The sequence below is a fragment of the Sus scrofa genome, chromosome 13 (assembly GCF_054392235.1).
Source record: "Sus scrofa isolate SSC_HxYL_T2T_F1_AM1 chromosome 13, Sscrofa_HxYL_maternal_Yorkshire_Landrace_v2.0, whole genome shotgun sequence".
Lineage (NCBI taxonomy): Eukaryota > Metazoa > Chordata > Mammalia > Artiodactyla > Suidae > Sus > Sus scrofa.
In genome coordinates, this window is record NC_139395.1 from 47,330,609 (window position 1) to 47,346,963 (window position 16,355).

General features: G+C 42.2%; 1 protein-coding gene across 23 annotated transcripts in view; it reads left to right on the plus strand.

Annotated features, from left to right (window-relative positions):
- RBM6 (RNA binding motif protein 6) overlaps positions 1-16,355 on the plus strand; it is a 124,259-nt gene that overhangs the window by 47,971 nt on the left and 59,933 nt on the right. For 14 of the 23 annotated variants that reach the window (XR_014823041.1, XR_014823044.1, XR_014823046.1 and 11 more), the window contains one exon: positions 12,871-12,944. The exons of 7 other annotated variants lie outside the window; for them this stretch is intronic. Coding sequence is in view for 5 of the 16 variants with exons in the window: in XM_021068796.2 (XP_020924455.1) it covers positions 12,871-12,944 (74 nt within the window). In the remaining 11 variants the exon portion in view is untranslated. Of the gene's footprint in view, positions 1-12,870; positions 14,108-16,355 lie in introns of all 23 variants that reach the window. 2 more of the 23 variants (XM_084988225.1, XM_084988222.1) reach the window with 1 other exon arrangement.

The window sequence follows — 16,355 nt, forward strand, 5'->3', positions numbered from 1 at the left end:
TTTAAAAAGTTCATTTTATGGTATGTGAATTATATCTCAGTTTTTGTTTTATTTTTCTATATCAGTTTTAAAAATAAGCCTTCTTGGAGTTCCCGTCGTGGCGCAGTGGTTAACGAATCCGACTAGGAACCATGAGGTTGCGGGTTCGGTCCCTGCCCTTGCTCAGTGGGTTAACGATCCGGTGTTGCCGTGAGCTGTGGTGTAGGTTGCAGACGCGGCTCGGATCCCGCGTTGCTGTGGCTCTGGCGTAGGCTAGTGGCTACAGCTCCGATTCGACCCCTAGCCTGGGAACCTCCATATGCCGCCGGAGTGGCCCAAAGAAATAGCAAAAAGACAAAAAAAATAAAAAATAAAAAAATAAAAATAAGCCTTCTTGGATATTGGTTATCAGGTCATATAAAGGTTATTATTATTATTATTTATTTATTTATTTTTTTGTCTTCTTGTCTTTTCTAGGCCTGCACCCGTGGCATATAGAGATTCCCAGGCTAGGGTTCTAATAGGAGCTTTAGCCACCAGCCTACACCAGAGCCACCGCAACTCGGGATCTGAGCCACGTCTTCAACCTACACCACAGCTCAGAGCAACACCGGATCCTTAACCCACTGAGCAAGGCCCAGGATCGAACCTGCAACCTCTTGGTTCCTAGTCAGATTGATTAATCACTGAGCCACGACGGGAACTCCAAGATTAATTTCTTAAAAGCATTTTCATGAATATAGAGAACTTCAGAGTTTCAGCATAGACATTAATAACCTGCTGACTGGTACTTAGACTTTCCTAGTAGAGCTCATAATTGATTAACCCTAGTCTCAGTTCAGTTCATTATGCAATGCATAGAAAATGTATTTTCATCCTTTTAAATAAAACAGCACTCTCTTTTCCTGAAAAAATTGTGATTCTTTTTTTGGTGTTACTGCCAAGTATGTGGCTCATTCTTTGAGGGAAGTTGACTAGTTAATGTCATTTTAAAAAGTGAATCATATGTCCCTGAATGATGGTGACAGCCACATAGCTTAAGCTTCATTAGTGTTTTACCAGTAACCCGTCAATTGAATTTGTGTTACAAATTAAATGATTTCCTGCTTTTGCCTATCTCCAAATCAAAGAAGAAAATATATTAATTCTGTTGACTTATACTCAAAGCTGCAAAAATTCTAGGTAGGAATGTATGAGGTTATGTGTAAATTTGTGGTTAAATAATGTTTGTATTGGGATATGTTTCTTTAACCCAAAATTATTAGTTAATATGTATGACTAATTCTGAAAATAAAACATTGGTTAAGTAGATCCTTTTCAGGAATTATTATAAAAAATTCTAACAGACTTAATTTCACTTTTTAAAACCATGCAGTGGTATTATGTTGAAGGAGTGGTATTTCATTCTGTCATTTGTATAATAAGTAATTTAAAATTATATATTTGCTAGGAGTTCCCATTGTGGCTCAGCAGAAACAAACCTGACTAGTATCCATGAGGATTTGACTTCAATCCCTGGCCCCTGTCAGTGGGTTAAGGATCTGGTGTTGCCAAGAGCTGTGGTGTAGGTTATAGACGCGGCTCAGATCTGGCATTTCCATGGCTGTGGCATAGGCCAGCAGCTATAGCTGTAATTCAGTGCCTAGCCTGGGAACTTTGTGCTTCACTTGCAGCCCTAAAATAAAATTAAATAAAATTCCACAAGTTCCTGTCATGGCAGAGCAGAAACAAATGCGACTAGGAACCATGAGGTTGCGGGTTTGATCCCTGGACTCGCTCAGTGGGTTGAGGATCCGATGTTGCTGTTATATGGTGTAGGTCGTAGATGTGGCCTGGATCCCACGTTGCTGTGGCTATGGTGTAGACCGACCGCTGTAGCTCCGATTAGACCCCAGCCAGGGAACCTCCATATGCCTCGATTACAGCCCTAAAAAGGAAAAATAAAGTAAAATAAATAAATAATAGAATTCTATATTTGTTAGAAAATTTAAAATTTTCATTTTAGGTTTTGGATTAATATTAAACTCTAGAAAGTGCTTGCGTTGTTTATCAGTTAATGAATATGTTTGACAATGTACAGCATATCTGATGAAAGGTTGTGGTTAACCTTAACCAAGAATAGTCTTGTATTTTAAAATGGCTGCATGGAGGACAAGTACTGTCAGCAAATTACCTGTTTATAGTGTTTTGGTTTTTTTTTTTTGTCTTTTGGGGGCCACACCCATGGCATATGGAGGTTCCCAGGCTAGGGGGTCTAATTGAAGCTGTAACCGCAGGCCTACGCCACAGCCATAGCAACACCAGATCCTCGCCATGTCTGAAACCTACACCACAGCTCATGGCAACACTGGATCCTTAACCCATTGAGCGAGGCCGGGGATCAAACCCGCAACCTCATGGTTCCTAGTTGGATTCATTTCCTCGGATCCACGACGGGAACTCCTGATTACAGTGGTTTTTGCAGTTGAACCTGGCAAAGGGGACAAGGGGGCGACGGCCTTTGTGTAAATTGAAAGATGGAGCTCTGAACACGTTCTGAAATGGCATCAGCAGAAAGCAATGTTTTTGCCTCTGTGTCATATAGGCAAAGAGATGATGAAAGATTTTGTTTTTCTCCTGACACCAACCAGTTCCGGCACTGAGTGGGTGTCGTATAATTCAATTCAGTTCTGACGCTAACTATCCAGAGTTAACATCAGACTCCACAGGTTTAAATGCTCAATCTTAAATCTGAATACGTGTGCCTTACTCCAGATGCCATTCACAAGTATCAGATCCCCAGGTGACACATACCCCTTCAGCTTTGATAATTTACTAGAATGGCTCACAACACTCAAGGAAACACTTAACCAGTTTATTGTAAAGGACCAGGTGAAGAGGTATATAGGTATTTAGGTCTGGAAGGGTTCTGAGTGTAGGAGCCTCTCTCCCATGGAGGTAGAGTGCACCACCCACCTGTAATGTGGGATACGTTCATCAACCTGGAATTTTTCCAAATACTATAATTTGGAGGTTTTTATGGTGGTGCCATTATGTAGGCTTTTTTTTTTTTTTTTTTTTTTTTTGTCTTTTTCTATTTCTTTGGTCCGCTCCCGCGGCATATGGAGGTTCCCAGGCTAGGGGTTGAATCGGAGCTGTAGCCACTGGCCTACGCCAGAGCCACAGCAACGCGGGATCCAAGCCGCGTCTGCAACCTACACCACAGCTCACGGCAACGCCGGATCGTTAACCCACTGAGCAAGGGCAGGGACCGAACCCGCATCCTCATGGTTCCTAGTCGGATTCGTTAACCACTGTACCACGACGGGAACTCCTATGTAGGCATTGTTGATTTAACTTATTGACCATTGGTTATTGACTCGATCTCTAGCCCTTTTCCCCCCTTCCTGAAAGTTGGGAACGAGGCTGAAAGTTCCATGCTTCTAATCAAGTCTTGATTTTTCTGATGACCAGGCCCCATCCTGGAGCTATCTAGGAGCCCTTCAGGAGTTGTCTCATTAAAACAAAGACTCTCATTACTCTTATTACTCAGGAAATTCCAAGAGTTTTAGGAGCTCTGTGCCAGGAAACTAGAACAAAGACCAAATATCTTTCTATGATACCACAGATGGGGCTCCTAAAGCTGCATCTGGCTGGTACCTACCATTTTTAGTTGAGCGTCATTACTCTGTTACAGGGCATAGATGACCTAGGCTTGTGGTCTGGTCCGCTTGAGCCTCACAGAATGCAGGTGTCTGTCTAATAACTCTTCTCTAGTGTCTTTTTTTTTTTTTTTTTTTAACTGCTGCACCTGTGGCATATAGAAGTTCCCAGGCCAGGGGTTGATTGAGCTGCCCCTGTGGCCTACACCACAGCCACAGCAACACCAGATCTGAGCTGCATCTGTGATCTAGGCCAAAGCTTGTGGCAACACCATATCCTTAATCCCCTGAGCAAGACCGGGGATCTAACTCACATCCTTGAGGACACTATGACGGGTTCTTAACCCTCTGAGTCACAATAGGAACTCCTATCAACTCTTCTCTAGATACTGGTTCACTTCTGGAATAGATGAGTGGCTGGGCTGGTGGGATCTACTGTCATTTTGAACAGCTTCCAGCTCAGAAGCCATTATCTTCATGAAACCTTCCCAGAGCCCTTTAGAACATTGGTGAATTGTCCTTTTTGTGCTAAGACCAAGGCAGTGAGGAAAAAATGTTTATGGGCTGAATTTTCCTTCCCAGTCAAAATGAAAATAGCTTCGTAACCTATGGGAAAAGCAGATATATTTTAGTATACACTAGAAATCTGTGGAAATTCATCAGTGCTAAAATTTGGCAGCAACTCAAGGGAAGCTGTCTCATTTTTGGTTTCAGATAGTGCTTTATAATAGAAGCGCAGAGGTACTGAAATGCATTAACCCATGTACTTCTGAAACCACCTGCAAAGGAGTTACTGTCATTGCTACTTAGTATATGGGATAACTGAGGCCCAGAGAAAAGTGGCTGAGTGAGAGCACACGGTGAATTAGCTATAGCTTCTTCCCTATGTATGGAACTATAGAAATTACTTTTCTTCTATGTTGCTCCCTTGAAGATACTCATTACAAATGATGTGGCATTGACTGAGTGCCGTCATGTGCCAGGTATTATGCTAGTGTTGGGGATACAGAAATGAAAAGACTTCACTGTTTAATCTGTGACCTCTCTTGTTCTGGGATCATCTCTCTGTATGAGCAGTCTGCTTCAGCATTGATGCTGCTACTGTCTTGAGTGATTCTTTTCCATGCCTGCACCATCTTTCCTGCCAGGTTGGAAAGATCTGTATTTTTCCCCCAGTGGGGAAAGAATACAGATCTTACTCCTGATGGTTACTCTGTAGGTTTTTTGGTTTGTTTTCATGTGAACAAAAACTGAACTAGATCATTAGCTCTATGAAGAATAGTTGTTCTCAGATTTTAAAAAAGTCTTGGGGGTATAATATACAGGGTTGTGACTATAGTTAACAATATTTTAAATTTGATGATTGCTATAAGAGTAGATCTTAAAAGTTCCCATCACCAAAAAAAAAAAGGTAAACGTGTGGTGGTGATTATTAATTAAAGTTATTGTGGTAGTCATTTTGCAATATATATACATATATCAAATTATTATGATTTTGTATACCTAAAAGTAATACAATGTTATTTGTCGATTATAGTTCCAAGAAGAAAATAAATGTGAGGGCACAACCAAAAAAAAAAGAATAAAAATCGCCATTAAAAAAGAATAAGTGGAGCTCCCGTCGTGGCGCAGTGGTTAGCGAATCCGACTAGGAACCATGAGATTGCGGGTTCGGTCCCTGCCCTTGCTCAGTGGGTTGATGATCTGGCGTTGCCGTGAGCTGTGGTGTAGGTTGCAGACGTGGCTCGGATCCTGCGTTGCTGTGCCTCTAGCGTAGGCCGGTGGCTACAGCTCCGATTCAACCCCTAGCCTGGGAACCTCCATATGCCGCGGGAGTGGCCCAAGAAATAGCAACAACAACAACAACAAAAGACAAAAAAAGACAAAAAGACAAAAAAAAAAAAAAAGACAAAAAAAAAAGAAAAAAAAAAAGAATAAGTATTCCCTCTTTTGACTTATTTTGGGGTGGTCTATATCTGTCTCCTTGTTATCACTTTTCCATTAGACTAAGCTCTCTGAGGGTTAGGACACTGTCCTCTGCTTTCATAGCATTTTTTCCCCTCCCTTTTCTGGCCACCCCACGGCCTATGGAGTTACCAGGCCAGGGATCAGATCCGAACTGCAGGTGTGACCTACCCTGCAGCTGCAGCAGCTCTAATCCTTTACCTCACCATGCTGGGCTGAGGATTGAACCTGCCTCTTGGCACTGCAGAGATGTTTCTCATCCCATTGTGCCACAGCAGGAACTCCTCATTGTTAATGTCAGTGGAATTGAAATGACTTGAATAAGGGTGAGAATTTCCTAGTAAATGTTAAGCTAGGCCCAGAGAACAATCATTAGTATGCAGTGACCCTAAGGTTAATTTTGAACTTTGAAAACTACTTGAAAATATAAACCAAAATATATGTATATATTATATATATGTATGTATTTGTGTATATATATATGTATGTATGTATTTTAGAATAACCAGTTGGTGCAGATGGAAAACTAAACAAAATAGAACCACATGCAGTTTTCAGAAATTTAACAAGTAATCATTAGTGTAAATCCTCCTTTTTTCATCTGTTTTATTATAAACCAGTAATTCTTATGTGCATAGTTGAAGAGGAGAGAATTGAAAGTGTTTGTAAGGTATCAAAGTGATAGATAGCATTTGGGCCAATTTCTTTCTTCCCAGATAGTAGTTTGACATATACATCAGATATTTGCACAATGAAAGCTGCAGGTACATATTCATTTGAGTGTTTTTGTTTTTGCTTTTGCTTTTTAGGGCCACAAGTACAGCATATGGAGGTTCCCAGGCTAGGGGTCGAATTGGAGCTTCGGCTGCTGGCCTACACCACAGCCACAGCAACGTGGGATCTGAGCATCATCTGCAACCTACACCACAGCTCACAGCAACACTGGATCCCTAATCCACTGAGCCAGGTCAGGGATCGAACCTCCATCCTCATGGATACTAGTCGGGGTTTGTAACCCACTGAGCCACAATGGGAACTCCTTCATTTGAAGTTTTAGCAGAGCAAAGTACCTGATGGAAATCTTTCATACAGGCCTCCTTTGTCATGTTATTTCCATTGATGCAAGTTCAAATACCTGGACTGATTTTCTTTGGTTTTTGTTAAAATCTCTAACTCGATAATATTTTACTTTTCTAAACACCTATATTCCCAGTGAAATGAAATTAGGAAAACAAGGACGTTAGAACTAAGCCCTCTCGAATCTCTATTAAGATTTTTCATGGTGCCTTTTATATTCATAATGCTTTTTGTCCCCATAGAAATGAAGGAGAAAATCCTTAACCCACTGAGTGAGGCCAGGAATGGAACCCACAACCTCATGGTTCCTAGTCGGATTTGTTAACCACTGAGCCACAACAGGAACTCCCCCAAATTTTTAAAGTCTCTTTTTTCTTATGCCTTTGTCCTTTAAAATCCTGATTCTTTTTTACATTTCATAGTTGGTATGTATTTTCTGGGCTCTCCAAAGTTAAGCAGTACTCTCCTAATGGGAAACTTGTTTGTGTTAGTTGGGTTTTTCTAGATGACTTTGAATTTGGGCTGCTCATCTCATTTGCCTAAATTAAATCTTACTGTATAATTATTATGAAAGCTAGGCTTGGTATAAACTAACAGTTGAGTTGAATGATTAAGGACCATGTTTATTAGCATCACCGAGTCAGCTTTTCTAGCGGCAGATACTAAAGAATTAGTCCTGGGATTGGACATTACTTATCAGGACTTTGTTTTCTAGACCTTGTTTTCCCCTAAGCACCTGGTTATCTTTCATCACATACTTTTTCAGGGAACAGACAACCACATGGTTAATGAAGATAGAGAAGAATTGAAAATTTAACGTTACCTTTATTTCCTTCCCTTGTTCTCTGCCTTCTCTTCTGCCAAAAGTATAAGGAGAATTCATATCTCTGAGAAATCCATACATTTAGAAAATGGAGTAAGATATACTTTTTTTTTTTTTTTTCTTTTTTGGCCACCCCTCGGCATATGGAGTTCCTGGTCCAGGAATCAGATGCAAGCCACAGTTGTGACCTACACCACAACTGTGGCAACACTGGATCCTTTAACCCACAATGCCAGGCCAGGAATTGAACCTTTATTCTGGTACTGCTCTGAAGAGACGCCGCGAATACCACTGTGCCACATCGAGAACTCAAGATATATATATATATCTTTTTTTAGGGCTGCACCTGCAGCATATGGAAATTCCCAGGCTGGGGGTCCAATCAGAGCTGCAGCTGCTGGCCTACACCACAGCCACAGCAACACCAGATCTCAGCTCAGCCTGTGACCTACAGCACAGCTCACGGTAACACTAGATTCCTGACTCCCTGAGTGAGATCAGGGATTGAACCTGCATCCTTACGGATACTAGTTGGATTGGTTTTACTGCGTCACAATGGGAACTCCAAGATATAATTTTTAATAGTCATATACATAAGCACAAAGACCCCCAGCCCACCAGATATCTTCCCAGCATGTGATGGTAGAAGAAAAGGTAATAAAAGAGCCTTTTTAATTTATTCTTTTTAGGTAAGAGTCTGTCTCTGGGACTGTTAACATTGAATTTGCAATCTTGATGACTCAAGATAGGTCTTAGCAATTCTTTTTTTGGGAGGCGGGGGTGTCTTTTTAAGGCTGCACCAAAGGATATGGAAGTTCTCAGGCCAGGGGTCTAATCAGAGCTACAGCTGCTGGCCTACATCACAACTACAGCAACAAGGGATCTGAGCTGTGTCTTCAACCTACACCATATCTCACAGCAATGCCAGATCCATAACCCACTGAATGAGGCCAGGCCACGAACCTGCGTCCTCGTGAATGCTAATTCATTTCTGCTGAGCCACAACACAACTTCCTTACAGAATCTTACTAAAGGGTGAAAGTAAACGTAGTGGTTTATAGCATCGGTTTGAATCTGGACTGCCTGGGTTTGAAGCCTCTTAGCAATGAGGTGATTTTGAGCAAATTGCTTTCCCATGATGGGTAAAATGAGGTTAATGATATTTACCCTATAGGACAGTCTTGTGAGGAGGATTAAATTACCATATGTAAAATGTTTAGAATGCAACCTTGTACCAGCAAGTACAATGTAAATATCACATGGTATCATCACTGATTTTGGCAATTTGGAAAATCCTTATATACAACCACGAGTCTTAGACACACAAAAATGCCTGGGATCAAGCTTGGGTACTTAAATTTTTTTTTTTTTTTTTGTCTTTTTAGGGCCGTACCCACAGCATATGAACGTTTTCGGGCTAGGGGTCATTTCAGAGCTGTAGTTGCCAGCCTACACCACAGGCACAGCAATGCCAGATCCGAGCTGCAGCTGTGACCTAACACCACAGTTCATGACAATGCTCACTAGATCCTTAACCCACTGAGTGAGGCCAGGGCTCAAACCTGTGTCCTTATGGATACTGGTTGAATTCATTACTGCTAAGCCACAGCAGGAACTCCAAAATTTTTATTTACTTATTTTTAAAGTTTTATGTATTATAATCAAACCTTATATTTCTTTTTTTGATAGCTAAAGTTTCAGGCAGAAGAAATTGAGTGTGTTGGGCTTGTTAATTTAATTATATCAGAAGTACATTGTCAACATATCGTATTTCAGGATTAATATAGAGATGCTATTAGATGTTCATAATGTCTCTTCTAGACTATCTTTTCCTTCCCAAAGTCTATTTGTCCTTTAGCACAGTGTGAATGTTATCATGAATCCTTTCTCTTTTTTTATTTTTTTTTTTTGTCTTTTTGCTATTTCTTGGGCCACTCCTGTGGCATATGGAGGTTCCCAGGCTAGGGGTCTAATCTGAGCTGTAGCTGCCAGCCTACACCAGGGCCACAGCAACACTGGATCTGAGCCGAGTCTGCGACCTACACCACAGCTCACGGCGACGCGGGATCGTTAACCCACTGAGCGAGGGCAGGGATCGAACCCGCAACCTCATGGTTCCTAGTTGGATTCGTTAACCACGGCGCCACAACGGGAACTCCCTGAATCCTTTCTCTATCTGCACATAGATTCTTTACACTCCTGCAGGCCACAGTAGTTACTTTTTTTTTTTTTTTTTTTTTGTCTTTTTGCTATTTCTTGGGCCGCTCCTGCGGCATATGGAGGTTCCCAGGCTAGGGGTCCAATCGGAGCTGTAGTCTCTGGCCTACGCCAGGGCCACAGCAACGTGGGATCCGAGCCGTGTCTGCGACATACACCACAGCTCATGGCAACGCCGGATCGTTAACCCACTGAGCAAGGGCAGGGATCGAACCCGCAACCTCATGGTTCCTAGTCGGATTCGTTAACCACTGCGCCACGACGGGAACTCCAGTAGTTACTTATTTAAGTACAGAAAGTAAACTCAGGCGTTCCTGTCATGGCTCAGTGTTTAACGAATCCGACTAGGAACCGTGAGGTTTCGGGTTCGATCCCTGGCCTCGCTCAGTGGGTTAAGGATCTGGCATTGCCCTGAGCTGTGGTGTAGGTCGCAGACACGGCTTGGATCTGGCATTGCTGTGGCTCTGGCATAGGCTGGCAGCTATGGCTCCGATTCGACCCCTAGCCTGGGAACCTTCATATACTGTGGGTATGGCCCTAAAAAGACAAAAAAAAAGAAAGAGAGAAAGTAAACTCAGGGCTTTGCTAATTTGGTATTAGTTCCCTGTGTTTTTCATTTTGGCAGCTATGGAGAGGGTTTGCCTTCACACCCGGATGCTCCTTTGATGTCTTTTGTTTTTTGTTTTTGTTTATTTATTTATTTATTTGTCTTTTTGCCTTTTCTAGGGCCGCTCCCATGGCATATGGAGGTTCCCAGGCTAGGGGTTGAATCAGAGCTGTAGCCACTGGCTTACGCCAGAGCCACAGCAACGCAGGATCCAAGCCATGTCTTCGACCTATACCACAGCTCATGGCAACACCGAATAACCCACTGAGCGAGGCCAGGGATCGAACCCGCAACTTCATGGTTCCTAGTTGGATTCGTTAACGACTGAGCCACAACAGGAACTCCTCCTTTGATGTGTTTTGTAGAAGTAATCAATACACTTGAGAGTACATCTGCTTGTTCCTTAGCTGCCCCTTTCTGATTATGGACATGCATTTGAATGTTTGCAGTAGTTAGCATTGTAAACATATTGGTGATAAAAGGTGATATTTGGTGATAAAAGGCACTTTAGTTGTTTCTTCTATTCTGCAGTGTTTCCCAAGAACATTCAGACCCTTTTACAAAGTGTAGAATGTTTTATGTATGAGATGTTCCTGAGTATAGACAAGAAAATCTGCTTGAGGAGTTCTCATTGAGGTTCAGCAGTTAAAGAACCCCACTAGTATCCACGAGGACGTGGGTTCGATCCCTGGCCTGACTCAGTGGCCTAAGGATCCGATGTTGCCGTGAGCTGTTGTATAGACAGCAGATTCCACTCGGATCTGGCATTGCTGTGGCTATGGTGTAGGCTGGCAGCTATAGCTCCCAATTCGAAATCTAGCTTGGGAACCTCCATGTGCTGCGGGGACAGCCCTTAAAAGACAAAAAAGAAAAGAAAATCTACTTGAAAGGAATTATGAACTTGAACTATTTAACAAATCTAAAGTCGCAGCCTTACTGCTGTCATAGTGAAACATTTCAGGCCATTTGTTTCATGTGACAAGGAATACAACCCATTTCACCAAGTTTAGTCTTTTTGTTTGGCCATGCCTGTGGCATATTTGAAGTTCCCAGGCCTGCGCCAGGGCAATGACCAGAGCTACTGCAGTACTAACACCAGGTCATTAACCCACTGTGCCACAAGGGAACTCCTGGTCAGTTTTAAAGTTATATATTTGGTTTTGTTTTTACTTTTTTTTTCTTTTTCTTTTTTTTAATATACGCTTTGTTGCCTTGATTCATTGATACCAGTTTGTGGGTTTTGTGGATTTCTTGCTGTGGTGCCATGGGATCAGTGATGTCTCTGTAGTGCTGGGATGCAAGTAGAGATGAATATTCAAGCCCTGGCCTGGCAGAGTGGGCTAAGGATCCAGCGTTGTCACAACTGCAGCTCAGATATGATCCCTAGTCCAGGAACTCTGTATGCCACAGGGTGGCCAAAAAGAAAAAAATATGATGTCAGTTTACTATTGACATGTAAACTTTGTGCTCAGAATTGACCTAGGTTTTGTGTGGTTTTTCTTTCCCTGAGTTTTATTTCTCATCTGAACAAATCACATAGTTTCCTTGCTGTTCCATTTGCACAATGTTACTCCTAAAAATGAGCTTCTTTATCCTATGAGGCAGTGGAGGAAGCATGGAAGCCACTTGTGGAGCATAGCATTAACAAGTATATTTTTGTAGTCATGTGGCGGCAGTATTGGGGCATTATAGGATAGGTTAATATTAGAGTTTATCAGCTTGTAAATCCCATGACTTCCCATCTCATGGGTCATGAGAGCTTCAAATGACATTTGCTCAGGAGAAAGGTGAAGGGTGTTTTATATTCTTAATGATATGTATAATTCTTGAACATGTATTGATTGCTAACAACTCCTGTCTCTCTCCCAGCCTACCCCAACTTTGTGCATGACCACAATTTTGGACCCAGCTATCTGTACTTATTTATGCTTTTATACCTTCTTCCTTTCATAAAGATTTTAGCTGGTTTATGACTTGAGTTGAAACAAGGAAAAAAAGACCTGAAATAGTCTATCCCCTGCCAACCAGAAGCCTCCTGTGGTATCCAAGCAGAATAGTTGCCTCAATCTATCAGCACCTCTGTCTTTGAAGGTGGTTTCTGCTTGAAAAGTGGTGACTATTCGCATAGCTTTGGGATAATTGCTTCTCCTTCCTCTCTCTCGAGATAAATTTTTTTTACAGATACTTTCCTGTTCTTGGTGACTTTGTTCTTCCAGAAGATTCAGCCTGTGGTTAAAATGTTTCGGGTTCCCATTGGAACTTTCTGTGGGATTACCCAATTATGGGGCACCCTCATCAGATCATCGGTGCTAAAGAGGGCAAAGAATCTTCTTGATTAATGGAAAAGGCCATTTTGAAATGACTCTCTAAGTCTAGAAACATCCAGACTTTCCTTTAGTACTTTTTTCTGTTTGGGGTAGCAGCTTTGCCTAGTACAGGGGAGGGAGGGCCTAGTTGGGGGGCTTGCATTTAAGGGGTTCAGAAACAGGGGATTTAAGTGTGTCTTTTATGTTTCCAAGGCACTAACACCACTCCCGTCTGTATTTAAATGCTGTCCCCAGGTTACGACTATGGCTATGTCTGCGTGGAGTTTTCACTCTTGGAAGATGCCATCGGATGCATGGAGGCCAACCAGGTTGCTTTATACTTCGGTCAAATGATGCTGGAAGGATATATTTTTTATGTATGGGGAGGGAGGGTTTCAAATGATTAAACTTTGGAAGGGTGCCAGAAATCTATATTGGAGCATACCACATTCCAACCAAAAACCACTTGTGAGGAAAAACTTTAAGAGACTGGGAAGTTTTCTGTAGAAGAGTTAATGGGCATGAAGTGTATTTTAAAAACTAGTGCCCAATTGTAGTTGGACCATATTCCAAAGACAGTAGATGGAAAGAAAAATGATAGGTCTGGAGTGTTTCCCTTCAGAGTGTGACTGAGCTGGGGGGTCCAAATGCAAAGAATGATCCTTGCCTGTCTGTGATCTCAAGGAACTTCCTGGCACAGGAATTCGAAGTCAGTACTTATACCCAGACCTAGGGTAAAGCCCACTGATGGCAACTCCCATGGCACTCAGGTCCTGCCTGCATGTACTGCTTTTGCAAGAGGGCCATTGAGGAGAGAAGAGAGTCATCGATTGTTCATGACTTTTGCACTCATCATTGTTCTTTGCAAGTTGGAGTTTCATACTCAGGTTCTTAGCTACATATAGTCAGAGTTGGTGAATCTGAATCTGTATACACTTTATGTTTGAAACACTTAGGTGCTTGCCACCTATAACTATCATCTGGGTCTTTAATTGAATCCTGTATGCTAGATTTTGGGAGGCAGATAGAATCCTTGTCATCGTGTTTCTGTGGGGGAAGCTGTTTTCTTTGTGGTGCCTTAGTTCCTCCATCTGTAAAGTGGGTGAAAGAAGCTTCGTGACATAATTTGATTTTTATGTACCCATTGCCTATATTTAACAGTGTGATTGTGATGTACTCAGAATCTTAAAAGAAGGCTCTGCCAGAGAGTAGTAGTAGTATTACTTGAGAATTCTTTCATAGTTTAATGCCCTTTCATTAGGTTGGTGGGGTGGGGGTGCGGGGCAATGTCCTTGGCATGCGGAAGTTCCCAGCCTAGGATGGAAACCATACCACAGCCGTGACCCAAGTCACAGAAGTGACAGTATCAGATCCTTAACCGCTAGGCCACCAGGGAACTCCAGCTTTGTTCCATTCAACATGGATCACTACATGGTCGTTCTCCCCTTATTGCAATGGAGATGACATGCTCTAAATCCTTTGGGAACAAGAGGTAATTAGAGGAAACTTGATGTATCCATGCCTATTTTTAGTAGTGTTCATACTGCTAGATTCTCAGAACGACTGGATTAGGACCATATCCCCTTGACAGAGTTCTTGTTGACTGATTTATTTAATGTCCATCATTAAGTCACTTATTTAACAGATACTAATTATGTGTCAGAAACTACTCCCTGCAAGTATTTGGAGAGAAGAGCAAAGGTTTCAATCTGTATGTGCTTATGGTTGATTCCCTTCTAACAGGCTGTCCTGATTTGAGAATACTCATTTAATTCAAAGTATCTTGTTTTTATCAGTGAATAATCTTTAAGTCCTTTGCCACTGTTCTAAGGAATACTGTGAGTGGTGGAAGCATAAATGGGGAAGCCATGGCACATGCCATTTCTTTTTACCATTCTCCCAACTATGTATACTCCCAGAGGGATGTTGCTTTTTATCAGAGATATTTAATCTTAAATAACAACAGTGTGTCTTAAGTGCCTTTTCCCTCTATCCCAACAAAAAATCCTGTCTAAAGTACCCAGCTTCCTTGGGAGTTCCCGTCGTGGCACAGTGGAAACAAATCTGACTAGGAACCATGAGGTTGCGGGTTCAATTCCTGGCCTCACTCAGTGGGTTAAGAATCCCGCACTGCTGTGAGCTGTGGTATAGGCTGCAGACATGGCTCGGGTCTGGCATTGCTGTGGCTATGGTGTAGGCTGGCAGCTACAACTCCGATTCGACCCCTAGCCTGGGAACCTCTATATGCCATGGGTTCAGCCCTCAAAAGACAAAATGAATAAATAAACAAAGTATCCAGCTTTCCAAAGAATAGTGTCAAATAGAATTAGGACAACATTCTTTAAAAATAAGGTTTGGGAGTTCCTGTCATGGCTCAATGGTTAGCGAATCCAACTAAGAACCATGAGTTTGAGAGTTCAATCCCTGGCCTCGCTCAGTGGGTTAAGGATCCGGTGTTGCCATGAGCTGTGGTGTAGTTTGCATATGTGGCACAGATCCCATGTTTCTGTGGCTCTGGCATAGGCCAGTGGCTACAGCTCCAGTTAGACCCCTACCCTGGGAACCTCCATATGCCACAGGTGTGGCCCTATAAAAAGACGAAAAGACTAAAAAAAATTAAAAAATAAAAAAAAGTAGTATTTCTTTAAAAAAATAAATAAATAAATAAGGTTTGTCCTGGAGTTCCCATCGTGGCACAGCGGAAGAGAATCTGATTAGGAACCATGAGCTTGCGGGATCTATCCCTGGCCTTGCTCAGTGGGTCAAGGATCTGGCGTTGCCGTGAGCCATGGTGTAGGCCACAGACACAGCTTGGATCCTACATTGCTGTGGTGTAGGCTGGCAGTTGTAACTCCGATTAGACCCCTGGCCTGGGGACCTCCATATGCCGAAGGTGAGGCCCTAAAAAGCAAAAAAAAAAAAAAAAAAAAAAAGTTTTGTCCTGGGTTTCTATTAGAGCCACATCTGGGAAAATGTTCATTTATACAAGTAGTGTCAAGGGGGTGTGGCCTTACAGACATCTCTTCCCCTACCCTCCCTCCCATTCTTTGAACATTCTTAGGACTCCCATAAATAACCCATGCCCAGTGAATGGGACTGCAGAATAAAACAAGAAGACCAAAAGTTTTTTAAGGTGTGAAATAGAATTTTTTGACAGGTAGCCATCCTCATGAGTAAGGTACAATATGGCACTCTGCAGGAGTACAAGTAAGAGACAGCCTCTGTGTTCTAGGACTTTATAAATGTCAGACTAAGAAAGGTGACAGAGATTAGGTGGTACTCATGGATCTCACAGAGTGTTCTCTCAGATTAACTCCAAATTTCTTCTTATCTCATTTTCAGTATTCACTAGAGTTATTTCTTTCTTTTTTTTTTAGGCTGCACCCTGGGCATATGGAGGTTCCCAGGCTAGGGGTCGAATCAGAGCTGTAGCCATCAGCCTACGCCAGAGCCACAGCAACGCAGGATCCGAGCCACGTCTCCAACCTACACCACAGCTCACAGCAGTGCGGGATCCTTAACCCACTGACCAAGGCCAGAGATTGAACCTGCAACCTCACAGTTCCTAGTCCACTGTGCCATGACAGAAACTCCAGTATTCCTTTAATAACTTTTACCACAATTCAGATGTGCACAAATCATTTTGATGGGAAAATTTTTGAGAATGGACTATCCCAGGGGATTTTTTAACTAGGTCCTATAGTGCAGAAAAGAGGAGTATAGATTCTGCAGTCAGGTGT